General features: G+C 39.2%; 4 protein-coding genes across 5 annotated transcripts; 3 read left to right on the top strand and 1 right to left on the bottom strand.

Annotated features, from left to right (window-relative positions):
- Positions 1-1,989: 1,989 nt before the first annotated feature.
- Positions 1,990-4,422, bottom strand: nxnl2 (nucleoredoxin like 2). Its single transcript, XM_041058799.1, has 2 exons — positions 3,903-4,422; positions 1,990-2,776 (listed from the first exon to the last, which is right to left on the bottom strand). The coding sequence occupies exons 1-2, from the start codon at positions 4,202-4,204 to the stop codon at positions 2,608-2,610; spliced, it is 471 nt and encodes a 156-aa protein (XP_040914733.1). The 5' UTR covers positions 4,205-4,422; the 3' UTR covers positions 1,990-2,607.
- A 734-nt stretch (positions 4,423-5,156) lies between these two features.
- Positions 5,157-6,413, top strand: gng10 (guanine nucleotide binding protein (G protein), gamma 10). The gene is made up of 3 exons (XM_041058800.1): positions 5,157-5,325; positions 5,979-6,106; positions 6,206-6,413. Exons 1-2 carry the CDS (start codon positions 5,245-5,247, stop codon positions 6,102-6,104), a joined length of 207 nt encoding a protein of 68 aa, XP_040914734.1. The 5' UTR covers positions 5,157-5,244; the 3' UTR covers positions 6,105-6,106; positions 6,206-6,413.
- A 2,056-nt stretch (positions 6,414-8,469) lies between these two features.
- Positions 8,470-13,287, top strand: btc (betacellulin, epidermal growth factor family member). Of its 2 annotated transcripts, none has more exons than XM_041058797.1 (5): positions 8,470-8,768; positions 9,620-9,727; positions 11,590-11,707; positions 11,975-12,121; positions 12,621-13,287. In XM_041058797.1, exons 1-5 carry the CDS (start codon positions 8,729-8,731, stop codon positions 12,766-12,768), a joined length of 561 nt encoding a protein of 186 aa, XP_040914731.1. In that variant the 5' UTR covers positions 8,470-8,728; the 3' UTR covers positions 12,769-13,287. The 2 variants fall into 2 exon arrangements, with proteins under 2 accessions (XP_040914731.1, XP_040914732.1); XM_041058798.1 differs by having other exon boundaries at positions 11,975-12,133; positions 12,621-12,729.
- A 5,050-nt stretch (positions 13,288-18,337) lies between these two features.
- rxfp3 (relaxin family peptide receptor 3) lies at positions 18,338-19,576 on the top strand. The gene has a single exon (XM_041059804.1). It carries the CDS (start codon positions 18,338-18,340, stop codon positions 19,574-19,576), a length of 1,239 nt encoding a protein of 412 aa, XP_040915738.1.
- Positions 19,577-21,381: the final 1,805 nt, after the last annotated feature.

The following is a 21,381-nucleotide window of genomic DNA, read 5'->3' as shown; positions in this document are numbered from 1 at the left end:
GTCCACCCAGCTCTCCGCCTCCCTCCCTCCCCGCTCTCACATAAAGACAGCCTTGTTAGTTGCTTCAAGACACCGTTAGAGCAGCAGGAAACACTACTGCCTTTCATTTCTGAAGCCAACAAGAAGTCCGACTGACTCCAAATGTGGAGTCGACATAAAGATCCGTCTTAATCTAAACTTACCTAAGTGCTTTAGCCCATGCTCTGCGGGCCGGGGTCTCAATCGCCAATTTTTATTTCAATAACTCTAGGTATTCGCATCAAAATATACTTCTGAAAGTACTCCTTATGCAGAATGACCCAATTAAGAATAATACAGCCTATATCATATTTTTTAATTATAATTACTGATGTATGAACGCATATATACTGCATCAACTGTTGGACATAAGATGTCTCAGACTTCACTGAAAAGTCCATTCTCATTCTCACTTAAGTTTTCAGGTTTTCACATCATACTCATATACTCATTGCATATTGGACCACGGTTTGCTTCCAAACTAATTGTGATGCCCCAAAATCAACTAGTACAAGTGTTAAACTCAGATTTACACACTGATAGATTATTATCCACTTGGCCCCGGGAAACAGACATGTAAAATGCATCCCACATTAAATCAAGACACCCAGACTTTCAGGTCCTTTTGTGTCTGTGGTTGATTTTCATCTCTTTTGACTAACAACATGTGTCTCTTTGTGGCTGTTTTGTGATTTTTTTTTCTCCTTCTTGTCACTTCTGTTGTTTCACATCTATTTATAGAATATAAATAGATTTATACTATTTACAGAATATTTATTATTCTGATTCTGATTTGTGGTCGTATGTTTGACTTTCCAACAAGAATTGAAAACAGTCACTTCATACTGAGGCTCTGATCCCTTGGGCCTTTGGGCCTGTGCCCAGTAGGTCCTTTCAGTAACCTGCTCATGGCTTTACAGTAAGGTGAGCGACAAAAGGGGAAGTTGCAGTTTCATAGCATCACGCTGCACATACATCTTTCTGCACAGTGAAACTCAAATGTCCCGAGTGCCGTAACAATGAGAAAAACACGACCTTGTGTAGAGCAGGACTTCAAATAGGACTTAAAGATGAAAAAATCACATCATCACAAACCTTTAAATGAAATCCCCTCAAATTAAACATTCTGCTGGTGGCATTTTCTGACACAGTATTCATATTATGTACACCTCTAGGGTAACATATGTACAGTGTTAGGGTAAACTGTCCTAGATAAAGTTAAAATTAAGAGAATTTAACACTATATTTGCATAAATGACAGTATAGTGACCCCATGTGGTAGACCATGAAACTGCAACTTCCACAGTTCCCACAAGAGGGACGTGAGAGGGAAAATGATTCCAGTCAGATCAACAAAGTTCAGTTTTTACTGGATAATGCACGTTCACTTTGAAGTGCAGTAGGGGTGCTGCAGGTTTGTTGTGTCTCTTTCTAACATGTCAATTTGAGTCTTGCGCTTTTCTGCCTCTGTTTTACTCTGAGGAGTTGCATCATTTTATTCTGTAATAGGCTGTGAGATCTAAGGAAGCTCTTTCTCTGTGCAGCCCTCTGAGACGTGCCTGTGATGAAGGATGGCATAAATACACCTGAAACTACTTGAGGAGAACCACTACCCACTGGCCGAATTTATTCCTGAATGAGGCCTTTGAAGAACTGCAGCGTTTAAAACAGCAGACAGACCTGGAGGGACCGGCCTGTGCAGACTCATCGTAAAGTCATCACGCATGTTGGATGTTTTTATGCACAAAGTGATAACAGCAGTGTCAGCATACACAAGGGAGAAAGGCAATTAGGGCCAAGGATGTGAATGTGCTAGCATGTTGGAAACAATGTCCCGCAGGCTTTCTGCATCTTAACGAGGCTAAAGGGAATTACTTAGTTTACAAACTGTGAGACGTACACCAAGGCTCCTTAACGCTATGACAGAAGAGGTAGATAAAACAGACAATGAAAAATCAACCGTATCCAAAGTCACAGAATATATCTATTTTTAATAATAACCAATCTTAGCAACTCATAAAAAACAAAATATAAAAATATACAGGCAGCTCAAAGTAGAACTACATGTCAAACTTTTGTAAATATACAAAGGCTAGCTCTCTGGAATTATTTATTTAATATAGGCAGGTTTTAGCAGTAAGTTTAATTATTACAGTAGCTTATACTGAACACAAGCCAATATATTTTTGAATAAACTGCAAAACTACTGTAGCTGGCTTGTATTATTGATATTAAACACACAGTTTCCATAAACAGAGAATTTTTCACTTGTGACCCACAACAGACATGCCTGAGGTTTGTCTTAAATGTTTCTTTCTTTCATTTGAACGATTTTACAGTGCAAGTTCCAATATTTGATAAAAGAAAGCCAAAAAATAGAGAAGAATCTAAAGCAATAAATATAATTTTGTGTACCAGAAATGTAATTTGATCTGTCATATCTCTGTAATGCCTGACCTTGTGGCTTGGATCCACTTAACTAAAGTGAATGTAGAAAGACTTTACTTTGGTTTTGCTCAGCTCTGTCTGTGGTTACTTTACAGTAGCCCGTGTTAAAAGATGGGTTGACATTTTCCTTGTCGATGTTTCCTAACCCTTAAAGTTCTGAAAGATCTCTGCAGCGTCCAACCAGGACCTGAAGCAGCCCAGGCCTCGGTCTCTGATCTGTTTCCTTCCCTTGTCTGTGATAACGTCACCGTTCTCCTTCACGATCACCAGTTTGGGCACCGCGGTGATCTTGTAGCGCTGTTTCAACTCACTAAGAGAGAGAAAGGAGAGACAAGGACACACATTTATTAAAAAATAAAAATACACCTGGAATAACTGCTGCTCTGCTTCTTCTACTTTGTGAAAAAAAACCCTTCTATGCTTGAGGGTGGTGGAACATAAACTACATCTACTCAAGTACAGTACTTATGTACAAATCTGAAGTACTTGCACTTTATTTTAGCATTTCCATTCAATGCTTCAACTTCAATTCTTCCACATTTAAGAGGGAAATGTAATTTTTACACCACTATATTTATCTGACAGGTATACAACTGCTACTTGCTTTGTAGATTAAGGTTTTAAAAGTCTATAACGAGCATATATAATAAAATAAACCACCCCACAGTACAAAATACCAGGAATCAGCTCAACCTTGGCCAACTATTACATTAAAATGCTGCTTACGTGTTAATGCATCAGTAATAATTATCCAGTACTCTAGTATGAAATAGAACAACCCACACTGCATAGTGGGAATTTATAAGATGCAGAATAATCAATAATGAAAATAATCATTAGATGTAGCCCTGTATGAAATTATTTTTAAAACGTTAGTGCTTTCTTCCACCACTGATGCTTGATCTATTGAACATTTATACATCAGAGGATACACATTTTTTAGCGTACATCCACTGATATATACCTGACTTTGATTTGATTCTCTAATCGGCACATAACACATTTGTCCAACTATTTGCAAAAGCAAAAACAAAAACAAAAGGCAAAAAGGTAATCCAACATGGGACCTGGGTATTCAAAGACAAATGAAATAAATAAAGCATAAGATTAACACTAAATAGATCTTTTAGATTAAGCTGTGGGAGGAGGTTCGTCTGAACTTAAACCTAATCCCTGAGAGGGTGACTCTCATAAGCATTTTACATAAGATGCAGCCTAATTAGATGTGTGTACAATAGTGTTAAATCCAAATGAGATAGAGGACAGGTAAAGCACAACTAACTGCACCTAATTATGTTTTTGACATTTTTCACCGAGCTCAAAATCTTTGTGCCAAGTATTTAAGAGAAAGTTAAAGAACTAAGGGAAATAATAGTACACTTTCTAAGTTAAAGAACCAAAACGCCATTGACTTTTCATTAAATTTCAATACTAACTGTTTGTAGTCATCCGTCCAGGGCAGAGCAAGCCAGTCTCCGTGCATATCATGATAATATTCAACCATATCATCGCTCGACTTGTCAGAGGAGACAAAAACTATCTCAAACTGAGCCGGGGGCTCACTCTCTTCAACCAGTTCCGTGTAGAAATCACACAGGATGGGTGTGAAGTCCCGGCAAGGCGGACACCATCCTGCAGAAAAGTAGATCCCAACCACTTTATTCCTCAACGCTTCTTCGGGGTCGACGAAATCCCCGTCTTTATTCAATAGCGTCCGCCCGGTAAATACCTCTACCATGTCTGCTGAGGTTTGACAGCTCCAACTGTAGTTTTAGCTCATATTTATCCCGTTTAGTCTCAACACCACGACGCTGCTCTTCGGAACAAGAAGTGCTGGATCTCCCACTTCCCTGTAATGTTTACCTTTCGGTAAAAGCTACTTACATCCAATCCCGGTAATCATCTGTGGACCAATGAGAACATGAGAGGACGGTGTTGTGGTTCGTTAACCATGTGGGAGAAAGCAGTTTCAGCAGCAGCAGCAACAGCACGACGTTTCACAGCACTTTCAGGCAGCACACTCTGACGCATGCGTAGTTTTTACAGACAGTTTTTTTTTAAAATAACAAACATTTCAGGTTTTGTATCTGTGTAAAATATACAAGCTATTAACTAGGTCACAGTAACCTTGAAAAAACAAAAAACAAAAACAATAATAAAACAATAAATAAATTAAATATATTCATAAAAAATTATGTGTAAGAACAAGGTTTAGAGAAAAAGCAAGAAAGGACAATAAATAAAATAAATAATAAATAAAATGAAGACATTAAAATACTAATGTATCGCAACGTTTTTTTTTTTTTTAGAAAAGAATGAATAAATAAATAAATAAATAAATAAAATAAGCACATGAATTATAATATTTATAAGATCAACTGGTACAAAAAAAGGGAAAAAGGAAAAGCAAATCACTAAAAAGACTAAAAAACTAAAAAACTACAAGAACATTCACAAGAGAAAGCAAAAAAGGAAAAATTAAATCAAAATAATTATGAATAATAAATCTGAATGCAGTTTACAGTTTAATTTCACATTTATGAAATAAAAGTAAATCAGTTTTAAAGTGTATGTATCAAGTACATGTGGAGATCAGTGTGCTTCCTTGTCTCTTTAGAAGAGAAGGACTGAGGTCATTTGGAAAGAAACCCGGCCACTCTTCTCTTCTCGAGCTTTTGCTGCCCATTAGTGGACTCAACCGCTGTGTTGAAAGACTGAAGGGACTTTTTTTTTTCCACGTACCAGGAATTCTTCTCTCCCCAAACAATATCCAGCAACATGACCTCTAATTCCAATTTGTCCAACATGCGACGGCTGGTAGAACAACTGAAGCTTGAGGCCAGTGTGGAACGAATCAAGGTAAAGCAAAAGAAATTAAACAGAAGATGGCAAAAGATGATCTTTAAAGAGCATTACAGTTTAGGGTTTACCAACCTGCTTCTCTTGATTTATTTATTTATTTTTAATTACAATATATGACTAAAGAAAAAAAGCACTGGATATAACACATTACAGTTTGATGTGTTGCTTCTATTTTATACAAAATATTAATTCTGTATGATCATTCCTTACAGTTTTTAAATCACTCACTAAGCCACTAATTATTTTTGTAAGGTTTTGGAAAATCCTCCTCCAGCATTAAACTTGCTTTGTCTTTTTACCTCTTTAGTTCTCTATTAGTGAGTCATTAATAAATAGTGAAGTCATCATGTCTGCAGTTATAAATGTTAACAAGTCATAAATAAAATGTCTGGATTTTCTCAGTTTCTAATAAGGCATTAGCAAAAGTTCACAAGTCACCTTGTTTATAAAAAAAAAAAAAACAAAGCAAGGATTTTCCACAACCTGGCAACCCATAAGCCAGTTTTATCACTGCCTCCAAACGATCTGTAAAGCATTAGTAAATTATTTATTAATAAATCCATTCACTAATGCATATAAACCCTCAACAAAGGGTGACTTATCAGAAAGTGACACCGTGTAAACAAACATCTCTGTGTTTGCATTGCCAGGTGTCCCAGGCGGCTGCAGAGCTCCAGCAGTACTGTCTGCAGAACGCAGGCAAAGACGCTCTGCTGGTGGGAGTCCCCACAGGCAGCAACCCCTTCAGAGAACCACGCTCCTGTGCTGTAGTGTGAAGGTCAGAGTCCATGAAGTTTATTTGTACATAAACGCCCATCAACTACAGTATGTCGCTGAATTTCAAATGAGGAATTAAAAAGTTTTGCACTTTTTGCAGAGGAAGAAGAAGTGGACACATCTGTGGCATCTTACTCACAGAAGAAAAGAATTGTGGGGTTTTTTTTAGCCATTTTTATACGATTTTAATGTCGTGTTTGTTAAGAAAAACACATGAAAACTGATTTTTTTTTCAAACAAATGTTTTGTTTTACTGCATCGGTGTATAGCAGTTCAAATGTTTTTACACATTAAAGGGCATTATGTAATTCATCTTCGTCTTCATTTAAATACCTTTTGAAAGCTAGTGTTGCATCAGTGCGATCACTGCTTTACACAGTGGACAGTGGCAGACTCATGTAGTGATTATCTATGGATTATACAAAGCGGATGTTTATAGCCAGGCTCTAAATTACGCCCTGGAATCTCACGGCGTCGGAGCTTCCTGGTGTTCAGTCTAAGTTAGGAGTGCAGCAAGAGAGAGGAAACTGGGTCTTCCTGTGTAAAACTACAAAGACACTCAACACAGAGTTACACTTCACTCAGCCTTTGGGCTTATTATTCACACTCTTATCTATTCTCTCAAGCTCAAGGCAATGCTGGATTAGAAACAGAAAATGAATCATCATAGTGTAGAAGTTGGATTATATGAACCATGTTCTTCATTTTATTTGAGCATGTTTAGTCATTTAAGTCAGTCCCTGTTTACTTTATATATATACAGTTTAATATATATCTTGTATTGAAGATATGTGAAGATGTAGAGTGTCCCAGAAACAGCCTAAATCAGCCTAAAAAAGTCTAGCCAGTCATGAGATAGCTTTCTACTCTGTCACTTCCTTTTCCTCTCAGTACACTCTTTGTGGACGAGTCTCAATAGTTTTCCCATTTTAATGCCTCCTCGCCTGACAACCTTCATTTGAGTTCATACTGCGAGGATCAGATGTCCTCTTTGAGGACATTTCTTGTTTGAGAATGAGAGGAAATTTTACGTGATTTAAAATGGAATGGGTGCAAAAAAATAATATTATTTATAATATGAATTGTATCCTACATTTTATTATAGCATATTATAACCCTAACCCTATTAAAGCATATTATAAAATTGCACCTAAGCTGTGCGGTGGTATATAAGTTGAATATTATAGGACAATCTGCAGATCATGATGTTGATGAAGAAGCTGGAGGATAACATTATAGTCTCACAACCTGAATTACAGAATCATAGTGAAATTTAAAGATCAAAACAAGTAAGTGATTTGTTCTGTGGCTTGAATATCCCCCATTATATCTTTCACCTCTCTCATAGAGATTCTGCAACAAAAACAAAATGCTCTTTGATTTATTTTCAGTTTCTTTAACTATGTTCTTGCAAAATGTCTTCAGGATTGGTAAAAACCTAAAAATGATGCCTGGTCTTTTCTTATTCAAACATTATTTCTTCCATTCCTGCTATAGTGGTTTATATTTAATTCGTAAACGGAAAGTGTCAAATTATGCCATCTGCTGGTCATGTTTAGAGACTAAAAATATGACCAGTTTTCCCAAGGCAGCACAGCCACTGGTGAAAGATCTATTCAGATACTTTTCTTCATTAAAAGTCACAGCACCCAAAGTGGGAATATTCAGTTATGGAATGGAAGAAATCCTGCATTGAAAACAATCGTTATCAACAAAATAAGATTAAAGTATAAAAAAAGTGAAAGTACTCAGTTTAGAAAACAAGGCCCATGTGAGTGTTATACTGTTAAATATTATAAGGTCACTGATGCATTCATGTAAGCAGCAATCCTATGGCAATACATTATATGTTTTGTCAGTAAGATTTTATCTTGAAACTACAGCTGTAAGACATTTCCCTCTAAAATGTATTAAAGTACAAACCTGAATTGTCACAAAAATGAAAATACTCAAGTAAAGTTTGTTGTTAGTTGTAACACTTTCCAGGAATCCAGATGTTGCAGTAGTGTTATCCAGTGTCTGATTTTATCAGTCCTACATTTATCTACTTTCTGTTGGTCCTTGAAACCAGCAAAATTCCTGTAGGTCCTGTATTAGAATGTTCCTCTGAAAGGCAACACAACACAAAATGTTGTCAAACAGGTTGTTGTTTATTGTCAATTAAAGTTCTGTCTTTGCCTGTCTTTTCATTCTTAAGAAAAGGAAAGTCAGGTACAAAGGTGCAGTTGTTCTTTGTTGAGGAAATAACCTGAGTAGCCTGAATGGAGTTGTATTCTCCTTTAAAGGTGTGGGCGGGGATCAGACTGCAGAGTTGGGTTTCAGTGCCTCCCCCTTTTTTATATACTCATACACTCTGTAGTTGCAGTCCAGTTACAGTCCAAGGAGCCACTTTGGGCTGTTTATGTGCTTTGGTCATAGCCTCAAGCTTTCTTGTCTGACTATGAGCTTAACTGCCATCAATGAAGGACCACAATACAATACGCCACTGGGGAACTTTCACAGCTTGTCCAGACCTTTTTCAAAGGATACTGACCTCTGAGAAAGGATTGATCCAGTTTGACTTCTACTCGTCAGTGACACTGAACTTTCATGTACCGGACAAGTGTTTTTATCAAGTGAGGAGATGGCCAAGGTGTACAGACTCTATGTAGGAATGGTAACAGGTAAGGTTTATTGTTGTTTTGTCCTTTTAATTGCAAACAATTCCCTTGCAAACAAAGGGCTAGTTTGTAATATAATAATAAAATATTGTCATATTAGAGGTTGCCAACCTCAGACAGACAGAAAGGGATGTTTACATATAATCAGATATACATTTTTAACACATGTTCCTAGTGACAGTTTTCTTCTTGAGGGACACATATAGTGTAAATACCACTGTATGCATTCATTCTATTTTGTTTTGATTGTTGGTGCACTTTTTCAACAGCCATGTGCTTTCAAAGTAATGCAGCCAAATCAGGTGCGAAGACAGTGCTCTACCTTCTGAGCTTCATTTCAACAGGACGCTTCAGTGTTGGTTAATGATTGAATAAAGAGTTCATACACCACAATACTGTATATCCTCTGTGATTACTAATCATTGTCAAAACAGCCTTCTTATGTGGAATGAAATAACTTATAGAAATATCCTGGTAGGTCTCTATAATCACTGCTTAAACTCTTACATAATTGAAGCTTTGAGAGTGACCAGGGCAGTTAGTATGGTTTGTGTATCAAAAGTGTTTGTTATATTGAAAGAGTGTAACTGAGACAGAAGTGGGCGTGAGCCAAAGAAATCACCACTCTCTCCTACCCTATAAGGCTGGCTGGCATCATGGCTCAGTAGGAATTTACCAATAACCCAGACCGTGATCATGTTTTATTTCCTCTCTCATGTAGATCCTATACAGTAGGTGGAATGCAGTCACAAATGCTTGAGCATTTTGCACGTGCATATATTCGTTTGTTGTGACTGTGTCTGTGTATTTGTCTGAGTGTGTGATGTGCTTTTTCTTTGTGTTTCTGACCGCAGCTCTGGCCTTATGCAAATACTGCCTGGCTGAGGGGAATGCCACAGAGGAGTCTGCCAATCGAACTGTGTCCCTCTGTCATCACCATGGCAACAGAGACAATTGCACAGGTAGATATGGAGAGGAGGTGAGGGGCGGTTCCTACGTGGTGTCATAAATAATCGGTTGCTTTGAAGGTTTCAGGTGGAGGTTTAATAGAAGAATGGACCAAGAATAGTTGTGGACATAAACATGCAAACATTCCTGTGCACAGACACACCTCACAGGAAAGGGGAAAAACATGAGAGAAGTACAGAGATAGAGGCAGTTAATTGTGGAGGAGTCTTACTCTAGGCTGTCCAGAGAGCAGAACCATCAATAAATTAAAATCCATCCATCACTAAAATCCATCACTAAATTTGAACATAAAGTCCTTCCAAATCTCTTAGGCACTACTAGCTAGTTTCAAACTAGTGAGTATTTAAATAAGTTTGTTAGCTAGTAAAGTCTTAAGTAATGTGCAAATCTGTTGCTGTAGCACTTTCTACTCAAGACCATACAAAATACATGAAATGACTGTGGCATCACAGCTAATATAACTCCCAAAAATTACAGTTTTAGAAGTGCATTCTTCTGATTTATGTATTCATTTAATATATGGAAATTGTGTGATTATGCTGACCTAACTGATTAGGTCAAAAGTTATTGGCAAAACTTATCATATTTTGAGGTGTGTTGTGTTATTTTGTGAAATGTAATTTAAAATCTTAAAGATTTACATCATTATCTATCAAGTTTAAGATCAGATACGTCGACCGTTCTCTAAACAGGTTATACTCTAAACGGTCAGCTAACAGTCATTTATTTGCGCACTCCTGGAAGTTACTGGACATAAATATTAAGTAACAACTAAAGAACTAAAAACTGTGTAATTTCAGTGTTTCGTTACTTTGCTGGCACTTTCATGTATTTTAGTGCCAAATTGAAATATCCGAGCTTTCAGAATAATTCAGCTTTTCCTTATAATTAGGGAACAGACATGATTGTCTCATCTCGGCTAACTCTTGTCAAGAAAGCAAGTAAACGTACATGTGTTTCCCTAGCTATTCTAAACTTTGTAACTGGATATTTTTCTTTTCAGCGCTGAGGTCACAGCAGCAAGCCAGCTCTCATGTTTCAGATAACAACTGAAGCGTTCTCATTGATGTCACCTGAACAGCAGTATAGTTTTACGAGCTCGTTTTCAAAGATAATCTCATGGGGATGGGTTGTAAAGACAGCGGCAGCCTGTGGTATGAGAAGCACTATGTGTAACTGGTGGTCAGAAGTTCAGCAGTATGGCCTACTAGCAGCTGCGGGGTGTGTTTCAGTGTGTGTTTATCAGTGGGGTAAAGGAGACAGGAAAGGGGAGACAGTGATAGGTAAGGAGAATGGGAATTTCAACTGTATCCCAAATTATCATCTGTATCATTTAGTAAGATATTTGATTGATTTTGATAGTAATTAGACCTTGATGACACTAGGTTTTTCCTGGCACTGAAGTGACGAGGCTTCCTCTCTGGATCGTGTTGCAGACTTTCTATTTATACACCAGGCCATGTCAGGAGGTGAGGGTGCAAGTTAAAGAAGCAAGCTGAGAAAATGTGACACAGTTAAAGAAAGACATCAACGTTTTAGGAAATTCACTTGTTCGCTTTACTGCCAAAAGTTAGTTAGGAGAATTGAAACAACTCTCAAGCCTTTACTCTTCATCAGCTAGCCTGCTGCCAGCTAAAGGCTTACAGTGATCGAATAGATATTGAATGAGCCCAATGGCATGATAGCATTAACATTTAAAGAAAGCCTTATTTTTAATGCGTTTGCTGAAAGGGCTGTATTTATTACTTATCACTTTAATTTCCCAACTATGCACAGTGAACTTTTAACAGGTAAATGAAATGCTACACTTGTCTGAGACAAATTTTTAGAATCTGTTATGTCATTTCTCCTGCAGACACAACGGATACGGGGCAGTGGAATGGCCACTTCTCAAAATGTCCTGACGAACTAGCGCACTACTGTGTCCACGGGGAGTGTCGTTACATTAAAGAACAAAAGGCACCATCTTGCAGGTGAGCAACTGCAAAAGACAGAAATGATGACTGGGAAATGTAGAGAGGTAGATGTAATTTGGTAAAAAAGGACAATACAGAATAGAAGAAAGAGTGACAGTAAAGTTGTTGCATTGTTTGTTCTGTTACTGCAATATAATGGCTTACAGCACCTCCTGACATATTTGGAGAAGCAGACAAGCAGATGACTGCAAAAAAAAAAAAAAAACTGAGATAAAATCACATGAAAATGAAAGCAAGTAATCATTTTTTCTGTCTTTGTCTCAGGTGTCAGCGTGGTTACATTGGCTCCAGGTGTGAATATGTGGACTTGGACTGGCGGATAGGAGAGAAACGACAAATAATTATTGTCTGCATCATTGCAGGCCTTGTTTTCCTCATTCTTCTCATTGTATTCATCTGCATCTGTTCGCAGTAAGCCTTTGTGTGTGTGCGTGTATTTGTTTCTACCGGCATAGAAAGGCTTAGCACAAAGACTAGAAACAGGGAGAAACAGCCAACCTCAGCCTAGGCTGTAGAAGAGTCATTGGGAAAAATTAATGGGATTCTTACTTCTAGAACCAGGAGCGCCTGACATACCTTCTCCCACTTTGCAACTATATGGCCATTCTAATTTCTTGGCTTTTGTACGGATTAAACAAATTAGATACAACAGTTATTAGTACGCTTTAGAGGTGCTAGTAGGTGGATTTTGTTACCCTGGGGCAGAGCCATGCTATCCCTGCCTCCAGTTTTTAAGCTAAGATAAGCTAACTGGCTGCTGACCATAGCTTCATATTTACCACACAGATGTAAAGATTGTATCAAGGATAACTTTTGGCAAGACAGTGAGCAAATGTTTTTTCAGAACTGTGGAACCGTTATTTCTGGTACTTTGCCTGACCTGTATGTGATATGCTTTTTCCTCTGTCAGTCGCAGATACAGATTGTGTTGGCAGAGGGGAAGACGGAGAGAAGAAGCAAGGAACGGTACAGAGAAGCCCTTAATGATGGATACCAGAACAGTGCACACAACCTCAACGCCAGACTCGACAGAGCCCCTTCACACAAATGCTGTATGAAGAGTGTGTGTGCGTACGTGTGCGTCCACAAGTCTGGGAATCGTTGACATATGAGGGATTTTGTCCTTTGTGTGACAGCTGCTGCCTTTTGTCTCACGTTGATGGCAGTGCGCTATAGGTGGTGCCTCTGTGCTGCACAGGACTGAGGCCTGCTTAAAGGAGGGACATTTGTGGATAAAGTGCTTCTCTGGCTGTGGTAGATCAAGCAGGAGTCTGTACCCCTTCTCTTAAAGGGCAGCCTTGTCGGAAACTTAGAACAAAGAAGATGCCTTCCTGGATTTATGATAAACACAAGCTAGAGATCAGTGTTGGGCTGGTTGTGTGCTGGCGAGGACACTTTTTTCCAATAATGTGGAGCAACAGACACTTGTAGCTTTTCACTAAGAGCTGCTGACTGCACAGCTCTAAACACATTGTTGCTATGCTGGAAAAATCTGTGACACCATCTGGCAGCCAGTGATAACAGTTGATCGGTTACTGGTCTGCGTGGGAGACACTTGGACACGTGAAAATGAGAAGAAAGGGACTGTGCGGAGATGCTATGCTTCATGTTCTCTTTAGAGATAAATCATTTAACGTACAGAAGTACAAGTACCAGCAGCAGCTGCAGTATACTGTAGTTTTGTGTCATATAATTTGTTTACCGCTGCTTTTGCTTTAGTGTCAATTCACAAATGCACAGTATTGATATTTCAAAAATGTTAATCACAAAATCAACAGTTCTGATCACTTATTCCTCTGCGCACAGTGAGATCTCCATGTAAACTTACACAGAATATTGTTACTCGTCAACATTAGCAATGCAAGAAGAGCCTCCTATATTACTAGGGTTTGCAGGTCTGGACTCCCGGGTTGGATGAGGACAAGGAGAACTTGTGCCGGGGGCTTTTTTGATCTGTATATTTGGAGCCAGGCAGCCTCCGAGCTACAGACGCAGAACAGCCGAGCCTGTGTGTGGAGGCTTAACTGAGGTGAAAGTGCTCCACTGTATGAGACGCTTTCCAAACTGCCAGCCTTTCACCGGTAATGTGTATCTGTATGTGTGTTAACTCTGCATCTAAATGTAGAATAAGGAGAGTGAGGAGAAAGTCAGTGAAGTCCGCTCCTGCTGTTAATGTTAATAAATATGTCTACTGTTTATGTGCTGTCCATTTAAATTATTTTTCAAAACAATTCAACAGAAAAGTCACAGCCAAAATCTGTATTACATAAGAAATAGCATTTCATAGGAAAAGTTACACAGTGTTTCTAAGAAATGTTACTCAACATGCAGTTTGTTTTGATCTCTTCACAGTCCAGCGAGTTCCAGTTCACAGGACCACTGCTGACTTGTACTCCTTTGCTGATAAACATCTCAGATTCTCCAGAATGCTCCATGAGTTGCTGTTATCCTTGATCCAGATTAATTTCAGGTTAAAGTAAAAGCATGGGCAAGAAATGTTCAGATTAAGTCATGATCATGCTCCCTTTCAGGTGTTTGTACTTTGGTTACAGTTTTATTGTGTTGTTGTGTTGCTATGGTGCTGTATCACCAGCTCCAGTTGGCGTGAGCCAACAAATTCCAGTGTGAGAGTGTGAACATAATACAGTATCGTCCTCTGACATAATGAGACTTAATCCTGTTGTCACAAGAGAATTCTCTTGTATCTGGCTTTGTCTTTGATGCCGACACTGTTCTGAATGTAATTCTTTAAAATGTGAAGGCCAATCTGCTAAAAATCAATAACATGTCTGTTTGAGGAAATGAGGTACCCTCAGCCAATACAGTAAATAAAGATTTAAATGTACGAGCTCGGCACAGTGGAATGTGGCTGAGCAAGGAAGCAAAGCAATGTTCACAGTACTTGCATATAGTAAAAATGCATTCAATTTAATTGTTTTGGCCACAGTCTGCTAGAACTGAATCACATTAAAAGGACACATGGCTGCAAGTGTGTTGCACTATGCCAACCTTAATTCATTTTACAGAGGCAGAGAGCTGACTGACTTGCACTTGGCTTCTCTTACTGTGAACTGCTTTGCTCAAAATGCCTGAAAAAGTAACCTCATTTCAATCAGAAAACTTTATTGCCAGGTATGTTACACATACAAGCGGACTTCACTGACTTTCTCCTCACTCTCCTTATTCTACATTTAGATTTCAAAATCTATACCAAGGCAAATATGAAGTTAAGTTTGAGGAGAATGGATTAAAATGCAATTAAAACACTGCAATACACTGGTAACACTGCCAAGAAGTGATAAAGAATGTCGCTCACAACTTCATTTTTTGGATATTAGTATTTTTAGAACCCAACAAAACTTAACACTGCATGTTTTGGCTGCTAAAATCCCTAATCTATTCTCTGCTCTGTTTACAATGAAAGGATCTTTGACCTAATTTCAGGTGGCCTGTGTGCCCGGCTGTCTTCAAAAGAGTGACAGCTGTGGAATGCCGGAGTTTCTGTACGAGGGGTGTGTCTGCAGAACTTAGAAATGAAGCTGATAAGGAAGACAGATACCAGCCAATCTGTTGTAGATGTTTGATTTGGAACGGAGACGCAGGAAAATCTCTTTCATAAACCTGCGGTGCAATTTTGTTACACCTTAATCCTTAAGATTGGATGCTTCAGTGGGCTAGTGGATATTAGACCTTAGATGAAGTGTAGATGTGACTGCAGGGCTCATTCTGTACAGCTTTCACACTGACTGCTAATAGTTCCATCTGTTCTCCTCTGGTATGTCTGCGAGCTGGTGGCTCTAACAGCTGTGCTGTGACTACCAAACAGCTTGACACACAAAGACGGCACATAGATCAGTGCTGGAAGTAATCGCGGAGAGCTTTTCAGGCAGTGTTTAATGTCTTTTGTATGCTCCATTGTTCAATCACTTTGAGTACAGTTTTTGTAGTTTGCATGAATACCACTGGAGGTCAGTAGAACACAGCAGCCCTTTAAAATAATGAACACAGACGTTTGGATTCAGTCAGTTATGAAATCTAAGTGCATTTGCTCAAGTAATTTACTTAAGTACACTTTTAAGGTACTTTAGACAAATAATTTCCACTTTATGCTTCTTTATACTTTCACGTCCACAATTCTGACAGAAACATTGTACTTTGCCACATTTATTAGACAGTTGTAGTTGCAAGTTATGTTGCTGGTTAAATACAGTATGAATGCTGCAACTATCTTTCTCCCTCTGTGAATTCATCCACCTCATGACATAAGCTGTCATATAAAGGCATCCTCCAAAACTAGGGGGATCAGGAAACCATTAGAGGGATGGCAGGTAGCTGTCAGTGGAACAGATACCAGTTATAGCAGAGTGATCTTTCCTGTCTTAGACCTTTATTTTTATCCCGCAGTGCTGCAGAGGTTCAGGGAGGATCTGACATGTTGATTTCACCAGAAGATTTGTTGTGTATAAACCCAAAAACGACAGGAAAATGTTTTGTGAAGGAATGTTACGCTGATGATTCATGTTTTCCTTTATTTCATTTTGATACCCACAAACAGAAAATGGATCAGGACCAAACACATTAATATGGATGGAGTTCTTGCCCTGCTGACTTCCTGGTTAATGAATAGAGATGTAGGTTTGCTTTTCACTCAGTTATCATCGCTGCCAATGACACATCATTCCGTCCACATGATCCTGCCTGTCTTATTAAATGAATCTATAAATCATGATGAAAACTGGAAAACTGCCTCTAGAAAACGAACCATATATGCTGACATTTACACTCTCAATTTCTCATCTTATATAACATTGAGCTTGGCAGTCTTCTGTGGTTTTGATTTGCATCCTCTGAACTAAATGTCAGATGATGCACATGCCTGTAACATAATAAGATATTAAATTGAACTTTCTTTTGCTGTGAAAGTTGCCTTAAGGATTCCATTTTACATTAAAACTGAACCAAATCACTGCCTGTAATGAGTAAAGGTTGGTGGTCCCTCTAATCTGAGACACTCCTGTCTGTACCTCCACGCAGCTTTAGTTCAGTAGCCCTACAAAACAAGAGCAGGCCAGTTGGCTGAATTTGTTTGGGTATTTTACTTGAGGAGTAAAATACCCAAATATTTTACTCCTCAAGTTTCGGTATTTTACTTGAGGAGTACTACGGCATATGTGAAAAGTTGAACAAAGCCTTTTCTTGGCTCTTGTTAGTCAAGAGTTCAAGAGCTGCTTCCCCCTGTTCCCAGTCTTTATGCTAAGCTAAGCTAAACTGTATTGACATCTCCAACTATTCATGTACACTTCACATCCTTGGTTTTATCATTCAGATCATGTAGCCAGCCTTGACAGCACATAGTGAAGCCTCCATCCTTGAAGACATAGAAGCAGAGGAGAAAATATCAGTCATAATCATCTACCATGGGCCACTTCATAACCTTGAAGAACTTATTTGAGCAAAATTAAATATGTATGTGTGATATATTGATAAAGACAGTCTGGCACGTCTATTGTATCTACCTGTGTATATAATTAGACTTACTCTAATAGATCCCACTGGTATCTTCCAATTTGATCACAGTCTAATTTACTCTTCTCTTTTCACCGCTCCTCTCCAACTCATTATCTCTGGGTCATGTCCAGATCCTTCCTCTGCTCTTCAATACTTCTGTTATCCTCTTTTTGAATTACTTCTCCTCATCTTAACCTCCATGCACCTGTATTCATTTGATGAATCTATGGGCTGCTGACCCTCAGCCAAGGAAAAGTGGGATCAATAGGAAGTAAATTAAAAGTAATGAAGGGCTGAATCTTCAATGGAGAGAGCACAGGCCAACTCATGAAATCTTTTAGTGTTATCTCCATGTTGCAAAAATGTTCAGTTGGAGTAGGCCAGTGCATTTTGGTCTGTACAATATGGTGGCACTGAGGGTTAAAACCCAACATTTCAAATAAAAAATGTTGGGTTTAGTGAAATGTGTGTATGAAATGTTGTTTTGTTTTCTACAATGTTGAGTACTGCAAAGTTGCTGTATTTTCTGAAATGAAGTTGGGTTTTGTAAAATATCAGTGTTCTGTGACATGTTGTGTGTTGTAAAATGTTGTGTTATATGAAACGTTGTTGTGTTTTGAGCTTCAAGGCCACCACAGTACAGGGTAAAGAAATGCCACAGTCAAAAACAGTTGGTTTACACGGGAAAACACAATTCATGCAGTTTAAATTGTTTTATACTCAGGTCAAGGCGCTGTGGTTTTATGATTTTTTTTTTTCCACTTGAAAAGATGGCCCTTTTTCCCACATGGCGTCTAATCAGAACCAAGGACAGCTCCAGATTGCGCCTGAGCGCTGCGTCACGACGCGTTTTCTTGGTTGCGAGCTGAGACGCACAGAGAAAACCTCAAACCAACGGTGCAACCTGACGAGGAGCTCTGACGCCTACACACCGACGTTTCTGTCATTTTGTGTCACAGAATATCTACACCGTTTTTCAGTGTTTGTTATTTATTGTATTATTTAAGTAACATGGAAGCTGGTGCACCAAAGGATTGTTTTTCTTTCTTTTTGTTTTCCAGGAGAAGTATTTGGATCTAGAAATGACTTTATTCAATATCCTCGGGAATTTAAGTTAAAATGTCAGGAGAATTTATCGACACTGGTTACGAAGGCTCAGCAGGAATAGTCTATGCTGCCACCGTCAACTTCAGCTGTGTTTTCAACACGACCAACCGCTCCTCCGGCGACTACTTTCACCTGTCAGACTTTGACAAAACTGATTTTGTGGGAGATGGCGCCGCTGTTGTGAGGATTATCATCTCTGTCATTTACTCTCTGGTTTGCGCGCTGGGTCTGGTCGGGAACTTACTGGTCCTGTACCTGATGAAGTCCAAACAGGTGTGGAAAAAATCCTCCATCAACCTTTTCGTGACTAGTTTGGCGGTGACTGACTTCCAGTTCGTCCTGACTCTGCCCTTCTGGGCGGTGGAAAACGCGCTGGACTTCACTTGGCTTTTCGGCAAAGCTATGTGTAAGATAGTGTCCTATGTGACAGCCATGAACATGTACGCCAGTGTGTTTTTCCTGACCGCTATGAGCGTGGCCAGGTACTGGTCGCTCGCCTCTGCGCTCAAGGGCAGGCGGCGGCGGACACACTGCTGCTCCGCGCGTTGCATCACCGTTTTCATCTGGTTCGCCGCTGTCTCCGCCGCTCTGCCGCACGCAGTTTTCTCCACAGCCGTCACAGTTTCCAATGAGGACCTGTGCCTCGTTAAATTCCCCGAAACCAACGGAACAGCGCAGTTTTGGTTGGGACTCTATCAGTCTCAGAAAGTGCTGCTGGGTTTCGTGGTGCCTCTGGGCATCATCTCAGCCTGCTATCTGCTCCTTCTGCGCTTCATCACCTCCAAAAACATCAACACCTCCAGCGCCAAACGACGCGCCAAGGTCACGAAGTCTGTCACTATCGTGGTCTTGTCCTTTTTCCTGTGCTGGCTGCCCAACCAGGCGCTGACAGCCTGGGGCATCCTCATTAAACTCAACGTAGTTCATTTCAGCTACGAATACTACACCACGCAGGTGTACGTCTTTCCCGTGTCCGTGTGCCTGGCGCACTCCAACAGCTGCTTGAACCCGATCCTGTACTGTCTGATGAGGAGGGAGTACAGGAAAGCACTGAAAAAACTCTTCTGGCGGATGACTTCGCCGACCCTGACCACTATAAGGCCGATCACAGCCACCACAAAGCCAGAAATGGACGACCAAGGGCAAGTCCTGGTCCCCATCAGCGCGCACGAGGAAGCCGCTGTGGTGTTTTATCCTCCGGGGGCAGTTATGTACAATGACAGGCGAGATCTGCCCCACAACAGCACTTAGTCTAAAGTGCCACTGATTGTTTTTTTTTTAAATTCAGGTTTTAAGCCACAGGAATCCCTGTCCTCATGTTACATGCAATGAAAACACAGTGAGGTATATTAATTTTGGATTTTTGAAGGTGAGATTAATGCATAAAATACATGTGTCATGAACCTATATGGTCTAAAAAACAAAACAAAAATCATGTGCACACTGGGGGACACAAAGTAGAGAACCTCCCTCTGTTCTATACAAAGTTCTCTACATTCAGACGATCCCGGTCTCAGGGAATTTGACTGTCCCCCTGTGGTGGATATGGAGCTGAAAATAATTTGATCATTTGCCCATACTGATGTTATTGTTTGGCTCAGCCTGGGATCCACACCTGGGCTGAATTAGGTGAAATCTAAATGAGGACTTTCTTGACACATGCTGATCAACTGATGAAGACATAAAGTCGAAACTTCATTGAACTGTATTTGAAAAAAATGTATTCAGTGTACAGTGTTTTTTGTTTGTTTCATTTTGTTCTTGAGACTGTTTTTGTGTCTGGTCGAAGCATCTGAAATCGTGTTGGAATGTGCACACACCACCATGAGACATTGCCATAAAAGATAAATGAACATCAAATACTCAGTCAAACATTAAAAAATCATTCTCAAAATCCTTTACTTCTCACGATATTTGCCATTAAAGCACCAAAAAGTGCAAGTGCATATTTTTAAATGTCAAGTTGAAGATAATCAGTCAGTGGACTTTAAATAAATTCAGCTGGTCATATCTCACATCTCACATCTCAGCCAAGCACAAAATGAATTTAAATATCTCCTCGCTGTTGGGCCTGCATGAATCCATGAATCAACTATTAATAATTCCTTTAAAAAAAAACATAGGTCTATTAACCCGTAATTATTGTTGGTTTAATGGTTAAATTAGGAGCATTCAGGGGATAGAATCATGTTTTTCATTTCTACAGACAAGCAGAGCCATTAACCTCTTAAACTTCAGTAAATGCTGCCATGTGCAGGGAGTCAGAGCTCATGGGTATCCCCCCTCTCACTTATGTTTCATTCATTCAGGACAATTTGCAATAATATCATCAGTGACTACTGAAGAAAAAAAAAATCACCACCCTCAGCAACAAATACTTCCTTCCAAATGTCACCGTTTAAAAAAGCAATTTAAAAGCAGTGAAATGTCAGAGATGGTTGACCACCACTTTCAGTTATGTTAACATAATAATGTGTTCTTTGTAGCAGAAGGTACCTATCATCCTGGAGAAATGTTTATGTACACATAAACCCACATATTTAACAGAAACCACAGGATTCAATTCAAGTTCTGGATTCAATAATGTCTTTTTAAAAAAAACAACAGTGACAGTGATCTGACATCTGAGACAAACAGGAGTCTGAAAAACCCATTATAATAATCAACATCCTGAGATAAAAGCAGATTGAATTTTTTAATTAAGTAGCTAAAAGCAAAACAACTAAATGTATGCTCATAGCGACAGGCTAATCTAATTAGAAATAAATAGCTAATAGCCCCCACAACCTGGGTATTAAATTGGTACACCAGGGCAATCTGTCATATGAATGTTGACTCTGGCAAACAACAGGGTACACACACACACTCACACTTCCCCTTAACACACAAAGAGCATTTCATCTGTTGGTGGAAGGCAAATGACTAGAAATTCAAATGTGTCCCTCAAGAGACAAGCTAATACTTCGACTGAGACCTCCCAGGGCCCTGAAGAAGACACTTTGATGTGTTCTGAATGCCTAGGAAACATATTTTCAAAGATATTTGGATATTTTGTG

Source organism: Toxotes jaculatrix, chromosome 16 (assembly GCF_017976425.1).
Source record: "Toxotes jaculatrix isolate fToxJac2 chromosome 16, fToxJac2.pri, whole genome shotgun sequence".
NCBI lineage: Eukaryota > Metazoa > Chordata > Actinopteri > Toxotidae > Toxotes > Toxotes jaculatrix.
This window is presented reverse-complemented; position numbering and strand designations above follow the sequence as displayed.